Here is a 21,807-nt window from a genome sequence, read left to right on the forward strand (position 1 = left end):
TCTACCATAAGCCGACCTCCAATGTAATTTTCGAGAATTTGGCAGTACGTCCAACCGGCCTCACAACAGCAGACCACGTGTAACCACGCCAGCTCGGGACCATCACATCCAGCTTCTTCACCTGCGGGATTGTCTGAGACCAGCCACCAGGACAGCTGATGAAACTGTGGGTTTGCACAACCAAAGTATTTCTGCACAAACTGTTAGAAACCGTCTCAGGGAAGCTCATCTGCGTGCTCGTCATCCTCACCGACTTCAGTGGGAAGTAATCATCTTTGATGGCCACTGGCATGCTGGAGAAGTGTGCTCTTCCTTGATGAATCTCGGTTTCAACTGTACCGGGCAGATGGCTGAGAGCGTGTATAGCGTCGTGTGGGCAAATGGTTTGCTGATGTCAATGTTGTGAACAGAGTGCCCCATGGTGGAAATTGGGTTATGGTGTGGGTAGGCATAAGCTATGAACAATGAACACATTTGCATTTTATGGATCACCTCATGCTTCAGCATGATAAAGCACGGCCCCATGTCGCAAGGATCTGTCCAGAATTCCTGGAAGCTGAAAATGTACCAGTTCTTCCATTGCCTGCATACTCACCAGAAATGTCACCCATTGCGCATGTTTGAGATGCTCTGGATCTACGTGTACGTCAACGTGTTCTAGTTCCTCGCCAATATCCAGCAACTTTGCACAGCCATTGAAAAGGATTGGGACAACATTCCACAGGCTGTAATCAACAGCCTGGTTAATTCTATGTGAATTGCATGAGGCAATTGGTGGTCACATTAGATACTGACTGGTTTTCTGGTACACGCCCATACTTTTGTTTGAAAGTTATCTGTATTCCCAGTCATGTGAAATCCATAGATTAGGGCCTAATGGATTTATTTGAATTGACAGATTTCCTTATATGAACTGTAACAGTAACATCTTTGAAATTGTTGCACGTTGAGTTTATATTTTTATTCAGTGTACATAGTTTTCAAATTGTGGCGCAACATCCACTGACTATGAATACTACAGTCGTGGCCAAAAGTTTTGAGAATGACACAAATATTAATTTCCACAAAGTTTGCTGCTTCATTGTCTTTAGATATTTTTATCAGATGTTACTATGGAATACTGAAGTATAATTACAAGCATTTCATTAGTGTCAAAGGCTTTTATTGACAATTACATGAAGTTGATGCAAAGAGTCAATATTTGCAGTGTTGACCCTTCTTTTTCAAGACCTCTGCAATCCGCCCTGGCATGCTGTCAATTAACTTCTGGGCCACATCCTGACTGATGGCAGCCCATTCTTGCATAATCAGTGCTTGGAGTTTGTCAGAATTTGTGGGTTTTTGTTTGTACACCCGCCTCTTGAGGATTGACCACAAGTTCTCAATGGGATTAAGGTCTGGGGAGTTTCCTGGCCATGGACCCAAAATATTGATGTTTTGTTCCCTGAGCCACTTAGTTATCACTTTTGCCTTATGGCAAGGTGCTCCATCATGCTAGAAAAAGCATTTTTCGTCACCTATCTGGAGGATGTGTTGGTACCATTCTTTATTCATGGCTGTGTTCTTAGGCAAAATTGTGAGTGAGCCCGCTCCCTTGGCTGAGAACATGAATGGTCTCAGGATGCTTTACTGTTGGCATGACACAGGACTGATGGTAGCGCTCACCTTGTCTTCTCAGGATAAGCTTTTTTCCGGATGCCCCAAACAATCGGAAAGGGGATTCATCAGAGAAAATGACTTTACCCCAGTCCTCAGTAGTCCAATCCCTGAACCTTTTGCAGAATATCAGTCTGTCCCTGATGTTTTTCCTGGAGAAAGTGGCTTCTTTGCTGCCCTTCTTGACACCAGGCCATCCTCCAAAAGTCTTCGCCTCACTGTGCGTGCAGATGCACTCACACCTGCCTGCTGCCATTCCTGAGCAAGCTCTGTACTGCTGGTGCCCCGATCCCGCAGCTGAATCAACTTTAGGAGACGGACCTGGCGCTTGCTGGAATTTCTTGGGCGTATTAAAGCGTTCTTCACAACAATTGAACCGCTCTCCTTGAAGTTCTTGATGATCCGATAAATAGTTGATTTAGGTGCAATCTTACTGGCAGCAATATCCTTGCCTGTGCAGCCCTTTTTGTGCAAAGCAATGATGATGGCACGTGTTTCCTTGCAGGTAACCATGGTTGACAGAGGAAGAACAATGATTCCAAGCACCACCCTCCTTTTGAAGCTTCGTCTGTTATTCAGACTCAATCAGCATGACAGAGTGATCTCCAGCCTTGTCCTCGTCAACACTCACACCTTTGTTAACAAGAGAATCACTGACATGATGTCAGCTGGTCCTTTTGTGGCAGGGCTGAAATGCAGTGGAAATGTTTTTGGGGGATTCAGTTAATTTGCATGGCAAAGAGGGACTTTGCAATTAATTGCAATTCATCTGATCACTCTTCATAACATTCTGGAGTATATGCAAATTGCCATCATACAAACTGAGGCAGCAGACTTTGTGAAAATTAATATTTGTGTCATTCTCAAAACTTTGGCCATGACTGTACTGCCTTTGGGTGCAATTCTTTTAAAATGCCAAACGTCATTAACTGAACATAAAACTGGACATAAACCACTACTGCACCATTCAGGGTAACGTTTGTTATATTGTTTATGTGACCAATGGGACCAATAGTTTTTGCTTTGTCTCAATACAAACTTTTACGGCTTCATGTGCAAACATATTTTATTACATGCAGCCCCAAACAAACAGTCAACAATCTTTTCAAAACACACAGCAGCAATGGCAAGGTACACTATATATATATATAAAAGTATGTGGACACCTTTTCAAATTAGTGGATTCGGCTATTTCAGCCACATCCATTGCTGACAGGTGGATAAAATTGAGCACATCGCCATGCAATCTCCATAGACAAACATTGGCAGTAGAATGGCCTAACTAAAGAGCTCAGTGACTTTCAATGTGGCACTGTCATAGGATGCCACCTTTCCAAGTCAGTTCGTCAAATTTCTGCCCTGCTAGAGCTGTCCCAGTCAACTGTAAGTGCTGTTATTGGGAAGTGGAAAAGTCTAGGAGCAACAACGGCTCAGCCGCGAAGTGGTAGGCCACACAAGATCACAGAACGGGACCGCCAAGTACTGAAGCGCGTAACACATAAAAATTGTCTGTCCTCGGTTGTAACACTCACTACCGAGTTCCCAACTGCCTCTGGAACCAATGTCAGCACAATAACTGTTCGTCGGGAGCTTCATGAAATGGGTTTCCATGGCCGGCCAGCCGCACACAAGCCTAAGATCACCATGCGCAATGCCAAGTGTCGCCTGGAGTGGTGTAAAGCTTGCCGCCATTGGACTCTGGAGCAGTGGGAATGCGTTCTCTGGAGTGATGAATCATGCTTCACCATCTGGCAGTCCGACGGACAAATCTGGGTTTGGCGGATGCCAGGAGAACGCTAACATAGTGCCAACTAAAGTTTGGTGGAGGAATAATGGTCTGGGGCTCTTTTTCATGGTTCGGGCTAGGCCCATTAGTTCCAGGGAAGGGAAATCTTAACGATACAGCATACAATGACAGTCTAGACGATTCTGTGCTTCCAATTTTGTGGCAACAGTTTGGGGAAGGCCCTTTCCTGTTTCAGCATGACAATGCCGTGTACAAGATCTTGACTGACCTGCACAGAGCCCTGACCTCAACTCCATCGAATACCTTTGAGATTAATTGGAACGCAGATTGCAAGCCAGGCCTAATTGCCCAACGTCAGTGCCCGACCTCACTAATGCTCTTGTGGCTGAATGGAAGCAAGTCCCTGCAGCAATGATCTAGTGGAAAGCCTAATTGCCCAACATCAGTGCCCGACCTCACTAATGCTCTTGTGGCTGAATGGAAGCAAGTCCCCGCAGCAATGATCTAGTGGAAAGCCTTCCCAGAACAGTGAAAGCTGTTAAGCAGCAAAGGGGGGACCGACTCCATATTAATGCCCATGATTTTGGAATGAAATGTTTGACAAGGAGGTGTCCACATACATTTGGTCATGTAGAGTATGTTTGACCTCGAAACATGAAAAATACAACTTCTCACAAGTAAAGCCAGCCACCACAACCACTATAAGCTTATACAGATCACAATTACATTATGACATTTCTAGAGATGCGTCCCAAATGGCACCTTATCCCATATGCAGTGAGATACTTTTGACCAGAGCCCTGGTCAAAAATAGTGCATTATAAAGGGAATAGGGAGACATTTAAGACACACCTTTGATCTCATCTCCAACAGCCAAATGCAGCAGAATAGGTTGACTGTGGTGGGAATTGCTTTGCTCCCACTGTTGATACATCTTTTAAAACACAAACACCTGGTTTCCATGCAGCGGGATAGATGCAATTTCAAAGCCTGAGGAAAATAATATCACCTGAGTAAAACAACACAAATTTATGAGTAAATATGAGAGCAAAGTACAATGCCTTGTAAAAGATAACAAGGACCAAGGAAAACATTTATATCAAATTATTCAGAACTATGAAAACATGCTGAGCATTTTTTATAAGGAAACACAATTAATATAGCATATCAAACAACATGTTGATGAATGGACAATGCATGACATCAGCAAAACATGTAAATACGTATTCCAGATAACCAATCGTTGTTTGTGTTTGATCATTGTTAGGCACTTATGGCTGATGAAAATACAATAAAAACACATCGAACATGAGAAGAGGAGTTCGCAAAGTTGGCAAAACGGCACAAACAGATCTGCTACCAGGCTAATTTTCATATCACAATATGGATTTTGAAATGAGGGTGACGATCAAACACATTAGATGCAATATTAATAATTGGTATTGTTTTGGCAGATTCTCTCATCATTGGACATCAATATGATGGAAATATTAAACATAAACAAAACATATATTTTCTCTCAAATATGTAAACAGTCAGCAAGTAACTTTACAGCATGTTTACTCGAACACTTCGGATTTCTTTCACTGACCCATAGCTAGTGAATGCATGGTCTGTATCCATCCACATGGAGACAACAAGCGTGCCTCTGAGAAGCTTCTGACATGTTTAGAAGTTATCACAACAAAATTAATCCAACTACACAATGCTCACAACAACCTCACTAACAAAATCATCAGAACAACAAATACAATTTTTTTGTGAGTAAAGCGTTAGTCAGTTAGCATAGTATGGTTGGATATGTCAGGATGGAGGACGGTGCATGTGATGCGATCAGCCTCAGACACTGTTGGGGTTGTAGCAGAGCATGTTGAGCTGGAGGTTCTCGTCCCAGTGTCTGAGGATGATAAAGAGCTGGTTGGCAGCAGACTTGACCGAGGCTAAGTCCTTTCCTTCAGGGATGCTCTGGGCACTGAGCCACATGCTAGCCTTAGCTGCTATCAGCTCCCACTCTATGAAGTAGCTCGCCGAGCTGTGTTCCAGCCAGGCCAGGGCTACAGCCGTGGCCCACACCATGCCCTCCGTATCCAGCCTCTTCTCAGACCCAAGGGGCGCTGCTGGGGGGGTTTCCACACTCTCCGACTCTGAGCCCCGTCCGCCGTCAGTCAGAGAGAGAGGGTAGAGAGGGGGCTCGGCGTAGGTGGTAGGGGTGGAGGGGCCGCCCAGGAAGAAAAGAGAAGATCCTGGCCCACCCTCCATCCGGAGACTCCTGGCCAGGTGTGAGGGGGTGTGGCCCGTCTGGCTGTGGCTGCTGACAGCCAGGTCTCCAGTCTGGTGGTGGCCTGCCAGGCTGGTCTCTGTTACCTTAGCTGAGCTCTCAAATGGAGACGGAGAGGTGGACTTGTGGCTGTCTTCTGCAGTGCTGCTGTCTGAGCGGCAACTGGCTGAGTGGGAAACGTGGTGACTCAGACTGACCCGGTGGCTGGTGAAGGGAGATGTCCACTTCAGCTTGTCCATGTGCACATTGATGGCCTCACACAGAGCGCTGTCCAGGCAGAACGCACCACACGCCAACTGTAAGGACACCTGTACCAGAGAGAGGGAGATGTAGGGTGAAAAAAGATAAAGATTTATATTTTCAAAAACGTGGCGTTTTGTCACCAATGAATTACGCACCAGAGGAATGTAGTCTTTTTTTTCATTCTCGCTCTCCCCTACAGAGTTGCTGGTTTTGCTGTGTGAGCCAAACATGAAGCCCCTGGCAGCCCGGGTCAGGAGTCTTGTCCGGCTGAGAGTCAACCTGTAGAGGACAGGAGAGAGATGCAGCATCTCAAGATCAACTTCAAGTTTCATTCATTGCCATTTGTAAGCACAAATACATACACTGGATTTTCTCTGGGACATAACGAAGCATATGCAGCCCTTATTTCCTGCTCCTAGCATAACCCTGCCATTCTCAGCACATACCTATAGTTCAACATAATAACAACTGAACCCAGCCCTTATTTCCTGTTCCTAGCATAACCCTGCATTCTCAGCACATACCTATAGTTCAACATAATAACAACTGAACTCAATAAACACAAATGCCTCGTCCGTTTATGTTATTTCACGACAAAGGAAAAAAAGGAAATGTATTGGTCGAAGCAAAATTTTAAGATCCTTCCATCAGTAAGGATGCATAGCATCCTTAAGAATGGACCTCAAGGGCACTGGCACACAGTGAAATTGTTTTCATTTTGAGAATGATGCATAGCGGAAAAAGGCGACTGAGTGGTAATGTGTGCCTGAGAGATAAGACTGGGTGAGATTAGGATGAAATGGAGAAAGGAGACATTACATCACACAAAAAACCATGCACTCGAAGTAGGGCTGTCCCCAACTAAAACGAATCTCACTCGACCGATTGATTGGTCAAAATGTTAAAACGTGTATTTTTCCATATATGTGATTCGTTTAAGGAAACTAGGCGTATGTCGCACGTCACTACTTCACAGGAGAGGGATGTGAACATAAACATTTATTTTCTTATCAAAATGTGTTTTTTGGCAGAAATTCCTTCTGAAACATCTGAACTTTCATGTGCCTTAATAACAAACTTGTATTCCATCCATAAATACAAATAGATTTTTGAAATATCGAGCCTAGTTGGTTTAGTCACGGAAAAAGACAGGAATCTTACCGCTAGCCATGATTGGCTGAGATAATGGATGGGCTGGACATGCCGGGAGATGATTTTGGATTGGTCTGCCATGTAGCATGCTTCTGTTTGTAACGTGAGCTGTTCAGTATGTGTTGATATTCTTTTGTACCGCGCCATTTAAAAAAAAATATAACGTTAGCCATCGAGAACTACAAAAGTTTTGCTACTTTTCTCAACAACATTGATGCCCTGAATTTAGCAGGTACTATCAACAGTTCAGTTGGAAAAAGTGATGGACTACTTTCTGCACACGCCACGGTCAGTGTGAACCGGAGTGACTTGACACAACATTTGCCAAACAAGATGTAGCTACAAACAAAACGGAGTTAAATGGTTCCAGTCTGCCGTGAAACGTTTATCCATGTATACGGGTAAGAGTCTAGCTACATTTTCAGATATAAGTTTCTAATTTAGTCAGAAAGTCATTTTTATTGCAAGTTAAAGCGTACTGTTAGTTAGCTAGCGAACGTTAGCTTGCTGGCTCACTAGCTAACGTTAAGTGTATGATCTGTCTAGTAATATTATTCGAATCAGAAATCAATTTGCATTTCTAGTTAAAGAAAAAATAACACATGACATTTTTTTCCCTTTCATGCTGACTGGTTATCGAAAGGGAGATACTGGAAGATTTTTAAATAGGCTATGTTGAGGAACTATTGTCATTCTCAATGAATGTAAAAACAGACTTTGTTTACTTGCAGTTTGAGGCAAAAAAGTATACATTTGCACGCAGACCAGGTAGCCTAGGCCTACTTCTATGCGTAATCAGGTGGTTGTCCTTACTCAAAATTGACAGGAGCGCTCCAAGAAAAAAAACATTAATAAATTGATAACTCATAAATGGAATGAAATAAGCAAAAACTGGTGTAGCCTAGATTGTGTGCACTGCAAACAACGTGTCCACTCCTACAATGACAATGGTAAGACTGTATCAGTTAATATATTGAATGTATTAACAGAAATTACCTTAACCAAACAAACATTGTAGATGAGAAATGATGGAAATTAATCATAGGCTAAATGTACTACTGGTGATACTGGTGTGGCATCCCTTTGGCCTATGTAATGGATTAGTCCACTCAGACAGGCGTGAATCAGACAGGTGTCTCGTTTTTTCCCAAATTTTGTTATGTTACAGACTTATTCTAAAATGGATTAAATTAAAATGTTTCCCTCATCATTCTCTGAATACTTATGTAAATAAGATATTTCTGTTTTATTTTTTTGCAAAAATATGTAAACCTGTTTTCGCTTTGTCATGGGGGGGAGGGGGGGAACAATTTAATACATTTTAGAATAAGGCTGTTAGGTAACAAAATGTGGAAAACGTCAAGGGGTCTGAATAATTTCCAAATGCACTCTATTTGCTACTGCTCTACTAAAAAAAATCTTGAAAAATCTTGGTCAACCAACAGCCTATCGACCAAACAATCAACCAGTCGACTAAATGGGGTCAGTCCTAACTTGAAGTCACTAGACCTAGCAGGTGCCCTCAGAATATAGAGTAACAGGAAGTAACAATTATCAGTTGGCAATAAGACAGCACTAGCGGTCTAGTTAGTATTTTATTCTCCATTCTGGCCCTCTCCATCACCCACCTGGCTGAGAAGAGGCTCTCCACCAACTTCTGTGATTGGTCTGAGGTCACAGACGGGCTCCTCTGGGGGGCTGAGAGAGACAGAGAGAGAAAGAGAAATAAAGAGAGAGAGAGAGAGAGACAGTCAGTCATGGCACGTTAGTTTTCCATTCAGCTCTCCCCTCTCCTCTCTCCTCTGAGCATCACGACCACATGACACTACCACACAGTACACAGATAAGACACCCACAGAGGGTTGGAAGCCACAGCAGAGGACAAACGCAATCTAGCAGCGGGGGGGGTGGTGTGTGGGGGGGTGTGTGTGTGTGGGGTGTGTGTGTGTGTGTGTGTGTGTGTGTGTGTGTGTGTGTGTGTGTGTGTGTGTGTGTGGTGTGTGTGTGGTGTGTGTGTGTGTGTGTGTGTGTGTGTGTGTTTGTGCGTGTGAGCAGGCATGTTTAGACGTTATCAATGTAGACCATAAGAAAACAAATGGGCTTTTTAATGAAGACAATATTATTTGCGAGCCAGTGATTTTCCTTGAAAGCAAAACAGGCCAGATAAAAACTCACCATTTGTAAAGCTGCTTCTTTCCCAACCAGAGGATGAGGGGGTGCTGCATGGAGAGGCCCCATCTTCCACACCTAAAACCCAGCAAAAAGATAGGTCAATGTCATTTGAAAAGTTTCACTGTGGACAACATGAATAGTATACTACACAGGTAAAACACTCAAAGCATACTCTATGCTATGTTAATATGAATGCACTAACTGTAAGTCGCTCTGGATAAGAGCATCTGCTAAACGACTACAATATAAAATGTAAATGTTTTACATACAGATCTCACATTACTGTATTGATTCAAACTTTAAAAAAACATATTGTTCACAAATGTATCCTTTGTACAGTTATATTTCTTTAATGTAGTTATTTGTTACATTTGACTGTGTAAAACCTAGCAGTACTACTTGTTTTTCTGAGAGTGAGGCGGATATATAGCGTTTTGCAAAAAACATGATTATTTCTCCCTCTGAAATGAAACCATCAATTGATAGATTTCAAATACATGTCTGTCATTGCACAACCCCATGCCACGATTAGATAGTCAAAAAACACACAACCTCTTTCATAACTTCTACAATAAAAGCTAATTTAACAACATTTCTGAAAATAGCGTTTTGGAATGAAGCTTTTGTCACGCCCTGACCTTAGAGATCCTTTTATGTCTCTATTTTGGTTGGTCAGGGCGCGAGTTGGGGTGGACATTCTATGTCCTTTTTTCTATGCTTTGTATTTCTTTGTTTTGGCCTGGTATGGCTCTCAATCAGGGACAGCTGTACATCGTTGTCGCTGATTGGGAGTCATACTTAGGCAGCCTGTTTTCCTTTGGGGTTTGTGGGTGGTTATTTTCTGTTTACCGTAGTCATTTGTTACCTGACAGAACTGTTTGGCTGTTGTCTTTTGTTTAGTTGTAAAGTGTTCTCATTTTCCATAAAATTTCATGATGAGCACTAACCACGCTGCGCCTTGGTCCCATATTTCAGATGATCGTTACAGAACCACCCACCACAAGAAGACCAAGCAGCGTGGAAAAGAGGACTGGACATGGGAGGACATCTTGGATGGCAAGGGATCCTACACGTGGGAAGAGATCCTGGCCGGAAGGGATCGCCTCCCATGGGAACCAGTGGAGGCACTCAGAAGAGCGGAGGCAGCAGGAGAAAAGGACCAACGGCAACGGTATGAGGGAACACGGCTGGCAAGGAAGCCCGAGAGGCAGCCCCAATTTTTTAGGGGGGGGGGGGGGGGGGGCACACGGGGAGTGTGGCAGAGTCAGGTTGGAGACCTGAGCCAGCTCCCCGTGCTTACCAGAAGCAGCGTGGTACTGTTCAGGCACCGTGTTATGCTGTGAAGCGCACGGTGTCTCCAGTGCGTGCTCATAGCCCAGTGCACTATAGGCCAGCCCGCCGCAAGTGCCATGCTAGAGTGGGCATCGAGCCAGGACGGGTTGTGCAGGCCATGCGCTCCCGATCTCCAGTGCGTCTCCAGGACCCGGTCTATCCTGTGCCTGCTCCCAGAGCCAGGCCTACGGAAAGTCCCCGTCCAGAGCTTCCGGTGACAGTTCCCCGTCCAGAGCTTCCAGCAGAGACGGCCCACAGTCCGGAGACGGCCCGCAGTCCGGAGCCTGCCGAGACGGCCCACAGTCCGGAGCCTGCCCACAGTACGGAGCCTGCCGAGACGGCCCACAGTCCGGAGCCTGCCCACAGTCCGGAGCCTGCCGAGACGGTCCACAGTCCGGAGCCTGCCCACAGCCCGGAGCCTGCCGAGACGGCCCACAGCCCGGAGCCTGCCGAGACGGCCCGGAGACGGCCTACAGTCCGGAGACGGCCCACAGTCCGGAGACGGCCCACAGTCCGGAGACGGCCCATGGCCCGGAGCCTGCCGAAACGGCCCACGGCCCAGAGCCTGCCGAGACGGCCCACGGTCCGGAGCCTGCCGAGACGCTTCTCGGCCCTGAGTCGCCCGCAGGCCAGCCGGGTGCAGCCAGAGTCGCCCGGGCGCAGCCAGAGTCGCCCGCCAGCCGGGCGCAGCCAGAGTCGCCCTCCAGTCCGGGGCCCGCTGCGAGGGTCCCCAGTCCGTGGTCGGCGGCAAGAGACCACGCTCTAGGGGAGCCATTAAAGTGGGTGGAGCGGTGGAGCGGGGTCTGCGTCCTGCTCCTGAGCTGCCACCACAGGTAGATGCCCACTCGGACCCTCCCCTATAGGTTTAGGTTTTGCGGTCGGAGTCCGCACCTTTGGGGAGGGGGGGGGTACTGTCACGCCCTGACCTTAGAGATCCTTTTATGTCTCTATTTTGGTTGGTCAGGGCGTGAGTTGGGGTGGGCATTCTATGTCCTTTTTTCTATGCTTTGTATTTCTTTGTTTTGGCCAGGTATGGCTCTCAATCAGGGACAGCTGTACATCGTTGTCACTGATTGGGAGTCATACTTAGGCAGCCTGTTTTCTTTTGGGGTTTGTGGGTGGTTATTTTCTGTTTAGTCATTTGTTACCTGACAGAACTGTTTGGCTGTTGTCTTTTGTTTAGTTGTAAAGTGTTCTCATTTTCCATTCAATTTCATGATGAGCACTAACAACGCTGCGCCTTGGTCTACTCCATTCAACAGCCGTTACAGCTTTTCATATAGAAATGACTAAAACCTGTCAGATCTGTCTGTTTGGCCGGTGTATGACCTCCTCAAACTATCACCTGTCACAAATTTTCACACATTCTTCTACTATGTAGCACGGTAAAGGTCTTACTGGGGTGCAGATGCCCGTCCTCAGCCTCTTCTGACATGCAGCCAGACTGGGAGCGGCCCAGTCCGATGGAGTAACCCTGGTTCTTCCTGCTCCCCGAGCGAGAGCCCCACTTCAGACCCTCACCTGAAACAGCCAACAGAGACACAGTGTATTTCCTAACCAAAAGGGTGACAGAAGTCTTAGAACTATACACATTTGTAGTATTAAAGGACAAAGTTACCTTGATTTTAATAAAGGTCTGAAGAAGAGTCAATGGATAAAATAATGATTAAAAAAACTCCCATCCATTCAATGTGAACGTATGCATACCAAGAATTCCAAAAAGTTTTGGAACACTGTAAAGTCCATGGAGAATAAGAGCACCTCCTCCCAGCTGCCCACTGCACTGAGGCTAGGAAACACTGTCACCACCAATAAATCTACGATAATCGATCATTTCAATAAGCATTTTTCTACGGCTGGCCATGCTTTGCATCTGGCTACCACTACCTCGGCCAACAGCTCTGAACCCCTGCAGCAACTTGCCCCCCCCCCCCACTTCTCCTTCACCCAAATGCAGACAGCTGATGTTCTGAAAGAGCTGCAAAATCTGGATCCCTACAAATCAGCTGGGCTAGACAATCTGGACCCTCTCTTTCTAAAATGATCAGCCGAAATTGTTGCAACCCCTATTACTAGCCTGTTCAACCTCTCTTTCGTATCGTCTGAGATCCCCAAAGATTGGAAAGCTGCCGCGGTCATCCCCCTTTTCAAAGGGGGAGACACTCTAGACCCAAACTGTTATAGACCTATATCCATCCTGCTCTGCCTTTCTAAAATCTTCAAAAGCCAAGTTAACAGATCAGCGATCATTTCGAATCCCACCGTACCTTCTCCACTACGCAATCTGGTTTCTGAGCTGGTCATGGGTGCACCTCAGCCATGCTCAAGGTCCTAAATTATATCATAACCGCCATCGATAAAAGACAGTACTGTGCAGCCGTCTTCATCGACCTGGCCAAGGCTTTCGACTCTGTCAATCACCGCATTCTTATCAGCAGACTCAATAGCCTTGGTTTCTCAAATGACTGCCTCGCCTGGTTCACCAACTACTTCTCTGATAAGAGTTCAGTGTGTCAAATCGGAGGGCCTGTTGTCCGGACCTCTGGCAGTCTCTATGGGGGTGCCAAAGGGTTCAATTCTCGTCCGACTCTTTTCTCTGTAAATATCAATGATGTCGCTCTTGCTGCTGGTGATTCTCTGATCTACCTCTACGCAGACGACACCATTCTGTATACATCTGGGCCTTCTTTGGACACTATGTTAACAAACCTCCAGACGAGCTTCAGCTTTAACTCTGTGTTGTTGTTTTTGTCGCACTGCTTTGCTTTATCTTGGCCAGGTCACAGTTGTAAATGAGAACTTGTTCTCAACTGGCCTACCTAGTTAAATAAAGGTGAAATAAAAATAAACAAATAAAAATTAACAGAAGTGTCTCACCTGGGTTGATGTAGTCGATTAAGGTCTGTAGATATTCATTCGTGTCCAGATCAACAGGGACAAATGCAGTGTATTTACTGAGAATGTTACAGGCCTTGCTGGTGTGGATGGCATACAACTGGCATCTTCTGCCAGAACCTGGAAAATAACACGTTGTCACCTTATCATCTTTGATTTACATAAATTCCATTATAAAACTGATTTGAAAAAGTAAACTATTACCAAAACAAAACAATAAAAGACAATCACTCCAAAGGATACCATTTGTGACTGAATTCAGGAAGGTGAGCTTATGTCAAATTTTCAAGGTTAGATTTTTTTACAAACTCAAAGCTTCAAAATGGTGTATCATACACTGCAGTTACGGGAAACATGGGAATGTGATAAATGTTGTGGCAGACGGCAGGGAGAGATGAGGGGAGTGGTTATTGAGGGGAGATATCTTGCAGCCCGCTGGTTCCACCCCCGAGCCTTATATGGACTTCCTGCCCCAAATAGACAAGGCTGTAGATCGTTAAGCCAGGGAGTGCTTGGGGATAAAGGAGGAAGCAGCCTGCACAAAGGAGCAGAGTAAGGAAAGATCAATGTACGTTGATTTGCATTCTAGTTGTGCTACTGGTGTGTTTTGTTATTAAACTTGGTGACGTGGAAACCCCACACCCTTGAGCGTGCTACATATGGTGGAGAATGTGGAGAGGCCAAACCAAGCTCAATAACTAAACAGACACAGAGCACAATGGAAGAATTGGTGAAACGACTGGTGGAGGCGAACATAGCACAGCAGGCTATGCATCGGGAGCTGCTGGAGGAACAGCGTCACCAGACTGCTCTCCTGCAAGCTGAACTCAGCCAGCTGACAGCCGCCCAGGCCGGCATAGCGGCAGGCGCAGCAGTCTCTCGTCCCAAACCCAGTAGGTTTATACTGAAGCTGACAGAGGCTGATATTGAGGCTTACCTACATGCCTTCGAGAGGACGGCGGCTAGGGAGAAATGGCCCCATGAGCAATGGGCCAGCCTACTAGCACCCTTCCTGTCAGGTGCAGCACAGAAGACCTATCAGGATCTGACGGTTGACCAGGTGATGCATTACGAGGTGCTGAAAAAGGAAATCTTGCACTGGTATGGTTACACCCTGATTAGCAGGGCACAAAGATTCCATGATTGGGCGTATGATCTTACAGCATCCCCCCGATCACAAATGCATGATCTAATAAGGCTGGCCAAGAGCTGGCTAACTGCTAAACCCCTGACGCTCAAGACGATCGAAAGTGGTCATAGATAAATTGATACTCTCTCTCCCGAAGCTAAATAGTTAGCCAGCCAAGCTAACCCGCAGATCAGCTGGTGGAACTGGTGGAAGGCCAACAGGTGGCTTTGGAAGCCAGACTGGAGGGAGAGGTGGCAAGTCTGGAAGACATGTTCCCAATGGACGATGAGGTGGCACCAGAGCCCGACAACTCTCTAGCGGGCCGGTTCGGCACGGCCCAACTGGAGGATCCCAATTTGGCCAGCGCTCTCCAGCAGGTGACCGTGGTGGACGGAAAGCCCGTGGAGGGGGTAAGTCAAATAACCTACCCCCATTGCTCTATAAAGAAGTTGCTATATCAGGCCGTGAAGAAGAATGACGAATGTCTGGAGTTGTTGTTGGTGCCCAGTCCCTTTGTACCATCTGTCCTGAAGTTGGCACACTTCCATCTTCTTGGGGCTCACCTAGGGGTGGAGAAGACCTTAGACAGGATAAAGGCACGATTTTACTGGCCAGGAGTGAAGAAAGCAGTGGAAGAATACTGCCGTAGTTGCCCTGAGTGCCCGCAGGTGGCACTTAAAACCCAATTTTCACAGTCCCTTAATTCCCCTACCCATTATTTCAGTTCCTTTCAGCAGGACCACAATGGACCTGGTGGGACCTCTACCCAAGAGCAACCGAGGGCACCAATACATTCTGGAGATTCTGGATTATGCACCAGGTACCCAGAAGCCATTCCCCTGCGCACCATGGCCACCAAGGGAATTGCATTTGAGTTGGTCATGCTGTTCTCCCGAGTAGGCATTCCTGACGAGAGATTGACCGACCAGGGCACCCCGTTCATGTCACGAATCATGAAGAATCTATGCAAGCTAATGAAAATAACCCAGTTGCGCACCTCAGTGTATCACGCTCAGACCGATGGATTGGTGGAAAGATTCAATCAAACCCTGAAGCCGATGATAAAGAAGGTGATGGAGGCTGACTGAAAGAATTGGGATCAGCTGCTACCCTACCTAATGTTCTCGATCCGAGAAGTGCCCCAGGCTTCAACAGGATTCTCTCCCTTAGAACTCCTGTATGGGAGATAACCCTGAGGACAGCTGGACTTGGCTAAAGAAGCCTGGGAACAGCAACCGTCACCACACCGAACCTTGGTGGAGCACGTGGGAGACATAAGAGATTGGATGGCAACCCTGTGGCCCCTGGTACGGGAACACATGCTGGAGGCCCAAGCGTGGGTGTTCAACAGAGGAGCACAATGAAGGGACTTTCAGCCCGGAGACAAAGTGTTGGTCCCCACCTCAGAATGTACGTTTTTTGCCCGATGGAACAGGCCATACAAAGTCATTGAGAAGGTGGGTGTAGTTAACTATAGGGTCAGACAGCCGGGACGTAGGCATCTGACCCAGATTTACCAGGTGAATTTGCGAAAGAAATGGAATGCATGTGATGTACTCTCCTCTAATTCCCCGAAGAAGGCTACCACAGAGACCGAGCCGATGGAGGTGCCAATGGGGGAGCAGCTGAGCCATGCCCAGAAGCAGGAGCTGAGGGAGTTGGTCGGCCGAAACCAAGATGTGTTCTCCAGTGAACCAGGACACACCGATCTGGTACAGCACAGCATCATCACCGAACCCAGGAAAAAGGTGAAGTTGAGACCCTACCAGAAGCAAGGAGAGAGGCTGTCAGGACCGAGGTAAAAACGATGTTGGAAGCTGATATAATCGAAGAATCAAATAGTGAGTAGTGCAGCCCCATAGTGTAATGATTTTAGAAAGGTAAATTACATTTCAAAGTTCAACGCCTACCCCATGCCCCGAATTGATGAATTAATCGAACGGCTAGGGACCGCCTGATTTATCAGCATGCTAGACCTGACAAAGGGTTATTGGCAGGTGCCCTTAGCTCTCGAGGCACGGGAGAAAACTGCTTTCACCATCCCGGACAGACTGATCCATTATAAGAAGCTGCACGGGGCCCCGGCCACCTTCCAGTGGTTGATGGACCGGGTTCTCCAACCCCATTGGGAGTATGCGGCGGCATACATGAACGACATTGTGATCCAGGGGAGCGAGTGGGAGACACATCTAAACCAAGTGAGCGCGATTTTGCAGGCCTTACCGGAGGCGGGGCTAACAGCGAACCAAAAGAAATGTCGGCTCGGCTTGCGGGAGGCTGAGTACCTGGGGTACATGACCGGGAGGAGATGTGTCAAATCCCAGGTGAAGAAAGTGGAGGCGATTTGGGACTGGCCCCGCCCCCTCACCAAGAAGCAGGTACGCACGTTTGCGGGGTTGACTAGTTACTACCGGAGACTTATTCCCCACTTTGCCTCCCTAGCCAGCCCCCTGACAAAACTGACCAGGAGCCGTCTGCCCGCCCAGGTGATGTGGACCGAGGAGACGGAGAAAGCCTGCCAGGACCTAAAGTGAGCACTTTGTTCTGGACCTGTGCTGGTGACACCAGACTTCTCCAAACCACTGGTGGTACAGACCGATGCATCTGAAACAGGGGTGGGTGCCATCCCATCACAGCTACAAGAAGGTGAGGAACACCCAGTCATGTACATTGGCCGGAAGCTGTTGCCGCGGAAACAAACTTATTCCACGGTGGAGAAAGAATGTCTAGCGATCAAGTGGGCGCTGGAAATGTTGAAGTATTACTTATTGGGACAGCCCTTCACCCTCGTAACAGACCATGCACCACTGGTCCGGATGTCACGGGATAAGGACAGTAACACCCGTGTCACCGGCTGGTTCCTATCCTTACAGCCCTTTGCTTTCTGTCATCCACAGATCAGGTGCAGCCCATGGAAATGCCGATGCCCTCTCCAGGAGGGATGCTCTAGGGAACTGGACCGCCCTTCCCTCCTGGTCAGAGCTGAGGGGTGGTTATTGAGGGGAGATATCTTGTAGCCCACTGGCTCCACCCCTGAGCCTTATATGGACTTACTGCCCCAACAAGGCGAGGCTGTAGGTCGTTAAGTCAGGGAGTGCTTGGGGATAAAGGAGGAAGCAACCTGCACAAAGGGGCAGAGTAAGGAGAGCAACATCCATTATGAAGAGTGGGAGAAGAGAGAATAATATCTGAGATTACCCGTTGTGACCTGGACTGTCGGATTACCCCCCTTGTGTACTGAACCGTATTGGCTGAGGACCCAAGTTTTAGGATTACCCCTGGAGAACGGAACAGACAACGAGAATGGCTTGTGGACTGTGAAGTAATTGGTGAATTCCCCCTTCTTCCCCAGTGTACAAAAATCCCTAATAAACTTCCCATTTGCATTCTAATTGTGCTTGTGGTGTATGTTTTGTTATTGAACTTGGTTACGTGGAAACCCCACACCCTTGAGCGTGCTATAATGTGTTATGTAACTTTGGAGATAAGTAGGAGAAAAATGCCATTAAATTATTTTTACTACCATTTAGCAATGTTCACAACTTAAGCCTTAGCCCCACCCATCTCTAAGAATTCATATGTAAATGCATGAGTCAGCATGACATTGTCCTCCAGAATGTAGTCTCTCTATTATCCCCCTCCCTTATCTCAGCCAATCATGGATCCTGCCTTTCTCCCTATATAGCTCAGTGCTTTCTATTGGGTTAAACTCATGAGATTTTTTTTTCATATTTACAGATCCCATACAAGTTTGTTATTAAGGCATATGAAAGTTAACATGTTCAAGAAGGCATTTCTGAAGAAATTTTTTTTTTAAATCTCATCAAACACCCTGATCCTGAATCCAGTCACATTTGAGCAATGAGATATTACCCATGTCTTACGCACCATGCTCAATCTCACACTCCTTATCTGCCATGTTTTCAAAATCCTGAATAATGGAACGTCCAGCCAGATGATGGAACGTTTCGTTCCATAGTTCCTCGTGAACTTTCTCTTCCCGCTCTCTGCCCTTCAGGTAGGGGTTTATGTCAAAGGTCACCTCCCACTTGACTGGCTTCCCGCAGAGCAGGCCCGACACCACGGCCTTACAGTCCCCCTTCACCACCTCCTGACAGGCTGGGGTGGTGTTCAGTTCTGGCATGGCTGGAGGCTCCTGGGGGGTTTCTATCTCACACAGCTGATTGGGGTAGCAGTCTGGTAACACAACAATGAGAAGTTAGACGTCTTGTCTGGGATATCAGTTATTGAATAGATTAGTGTGTCTACCATTGCTCAATGTTCGGGTGAGTGGGGGGGCTGTGGTTGTGGACGCACCTGTGTCTCCTAAGCTGCCGACAGAAGGGTCAGTGGAGGAGGAGCAGTCCTCCCCACCGGTGCTCCTGGCTCCTCCTGGAGCGTGCTCTGGGTCAGCCCTGCTCCTGGTGGCTGCGGCCTGCAGGTTGGAGCCGGGGGGCTGGGCCTGCTCTGGGTCCACCTCTTGGGGAGCCCACTCCAGATGGGAGGAGGGTCTGTGAGAAGCCCCGTTGGCAGGGCGCCCCCTGGACGCTGTGGCAGATGTGGCACACAGGTTCACCAGCTGTGGCTGTCAGGGGTTAGACATAAAGATACATGTTTAGCTAAATACCAAATATGTTATTAAACTTTATTGCAATGTTCATTTATGTCCAGAATAATTGCAATACATCCATTGATTTACTCCCCACGACTGTGAACCGACCATAGACTAATTGCGACCGTGCCCATTCAGCCAAGAAACTCACTTAAGTGTTAATAAGGACCATTACAGTGATGGCATTGTGCATGCAGTAATCATAGACTCAGTCATCAGAGCAAAGTGTTTTTGCCCATTCCACTGTTTACACTAAATCAGTGGTTCCCAAACTTTTTATAGTCCCGTACCCCTTCAAACATTCAACCTCCAGCTGCGTACCCCCTCTAGCACCAAGGTCAGCGCACTCTCAAATGTTGTTTTTTGCCATCATTGTAATCCTGCTACACACACACACACTATACAATACATTTATTTAACATAAGAATGAGTGTGAGTTTTTGTCACAACCCGGCTCGTGGGAAGTGACAAAGAGCTCTTATAGGACCAGGGCACAAATAATAATAATCAATAATTTTGCTCTTTATTTAACCATCTTACATATAAAACCTTATTTGTTCATCAAAAATTGTGAATAACTAACCATAGGTTAATGAGAAGGATGTGTTTGAAAGGATGCACATACATGCACATACATGTGCCTGTATTTAGTTTTTATGCTAGTAAGGGCCGAGAATCCACTCTCACATAGGTACGTGGTTGCAAAGGGCATCAGTGTCTTAACAGCGCGATTTGCCAAGGCTGGATACTCTGAGCGCAGCCCAATCCAGAAATCTGGTAGTGGCTTCTGGTTAAATTACATTTTCACAGAACCGCTTGTTGCAATGTCGATGAGGCTCTCTTGTTCAGATATTGGTAAGTGGACTGGAGGCAGGGCATGAAAGGGATAACGACTCCAGTTGCTCATGTCATCCGTTTCGGGAAAGTAGCTGCGTAATTGCGCACCCAACTCACTCAGGTGCTTCGCTATATCACATTTGACATTGTCCGTAAGTTTGAGTTCATTTGCACACAAAAAAATCATACAATGATGGAAAGACCTGTGTGTTGTCCTTGTTAATGCAGACAGAAGAGCTCCAACTTCTTAATCATAGCCTCAATTTTGTCCTGCACATTGAATATAGTTGCGGAGAGTCTTTGTAATCTTAGATTCAGATCATTCAGGCGATTAAAAAAAACATCACCCGGATACATCATTGCATAGTGCAGAAAATACACGAGAGTTTAGGGGCCTTGCTTTAACAAAGTGAACCATTTTTTCACTGTAGTGTCCAAAATGTCTTTCAAGCTGTCAGGCATTTCCTTGGCAGCAAGAGCCTCTCGGTGGATGCTGCAGTGTACCCAAGGTGCTTCCCAGGAGCAACTACTTGCACGCGGGTTACCACTCTACTATGTCTCCCTGTCATGGCTTTTGTGTCATAAGTACAGATACCAACATGAGCAGCAGCTACGTTTGGCTACATATAGACCGTTAGTGGAATTCCCGCAAGAGAGTAACGGTTAATGTGATTGGATGTTAATTATTTGTCTAGGCTACCTGTATTTGACATTGTGTTGTTATTTCGCTGAACACTTGATGGTTTAATTTTATTTTTGGCAGTGAAACGATGCTAATGAGGCGAGAAATAATGTAATCACATTTTTATTTGGCGTACCCCCGACGGCATTGCTTGGGAATACCTGCACTAAATCAAGGACAATGCCAGATACATTCTGATGATCTTTTATGACATGGGTTATGCCACAATTTGAATTAGCTGATGTCAATTTGTATAAAATGTTTTCTTATATATTTCTTTATATGCTTTCTGTTGATGACCTTAAAACCTGTTTTGTCTTAATAAGCAGATCAATAATTTCAGCACCCAGAACCAAGTCTTGCGTGCACTAGTAACTATCACACTATGCAGATCAAAGTCAAATTCCAAGTATATCATTTGTACAAGGGCAGAAACCATGGAATGACAGGTGAGCCTTGCCTCATTATGCCAATGCGCTCTGGGCAACTTTCAGACAGTCCATTATCATTCATGAAATGATGGTGGCTCTCATTAGTGATGAGAGAACATTCCTCTTTTGTATTCTTGATTACACTCCAACTCAGCCCAGGATCAGATCGCTTTCTCCCACGCCATTATTACTCATCCACCGTCACTGCAATTTCAAAACTGACTTCCTGGCATATCTTATTGAAAAGACAATATAATTGTCCGAAAGAGATTTGGGGTTTTCATGTTCATGTACAAAATGCCATATGCTGCAAGATCAACCTGTAAAAAACTATATTTTCCAGAATAATGGTTTTTACTTTTACCATGAAAGCCTATTATTTTTGCGCCAATGTCTTAGGTATTCTGTGGTGTTTCTTAAATAGCTTTTGTGTGGTTATGAACAAAGAATAAATTGGATTGTCACTTAAACGATTCTATTTGAGGATTGAAATCAATGAACCATGTGTATCATATTAAGACATGTTTCTAATGATTTCTATAAATGTTTTTCTTTTTGAACAATTCCCCTCGTAGTCATTCTTCCTCAGGTTATAAGTAGAGTGTGAGATAGATGATGAGGACAGAGACAGTAGGAAGAGG

At 46.1% G+C, this 21,807-nt stretch overlaps 1 protein-coding gene across 1 annotated transcript in view; it reads right to left on the reverse strand.

Annotated features, from left to right (window-relative positions):
- Positions 1–2,737: 2,737 nt before the first annotated feature.
- The window catches only part of LOC106567143 (von Willebrand factor A domain-containing protein 5B1), a 68,996-nt gene continuing 49,926 nt past the window's right edge, over positions 2,738–21,807 (reverse strand). Inside the window, exons 16-24 of the mRNA XM_082959726.1 lie at positions 18,922–19,189; positions 18,493–18,801; positions 17,069–17,208; positions 16,162–16,366; positions 13,458–13,595; positions 11,979–12,101; positions 8,705–8,774; positions 6,080–6,203; positions 2,738–5,989 (exon numbers count right to left, since the gene is read on the reverse strand). Of these exons, the coding sequence (XP_082815852.1) occupies positions 5,243–5,989; positions 6,080–6,203; positions 8,705–8,774; positions 11,979–12,101; positions 13,458–13,595; positions 16,162–16,366; positions 17,069–17,208; positions 18,493–18,801; positions 18,922–19,189 (2,124 nt within the window). The 3' untranslated portion in view covers positions 2,738–5,242. The remainder of the gene's footprint in view (positions 5,990–6,079; positions 6,204–8,704; positions 8,775–11,978; positions 12,102–13,457; positions 13,596–16,161; positions 16,367–17,068; positions 17,209–18,492; positions 18,802–18,921; positions 19,190–21,807) is intronic.

This window comes from Salmo salar, chromosome 13 (assembly GCF_965601325.2).
Source record: "Salmo salar chromosome 13, fSalSal1, whole genome shotgun sequence".
NCBI lineage: Eukaryota > Metazoa > Chordata > Actinopteri > Salmoniformes > Salmonidae > Salmo > Salmo salar.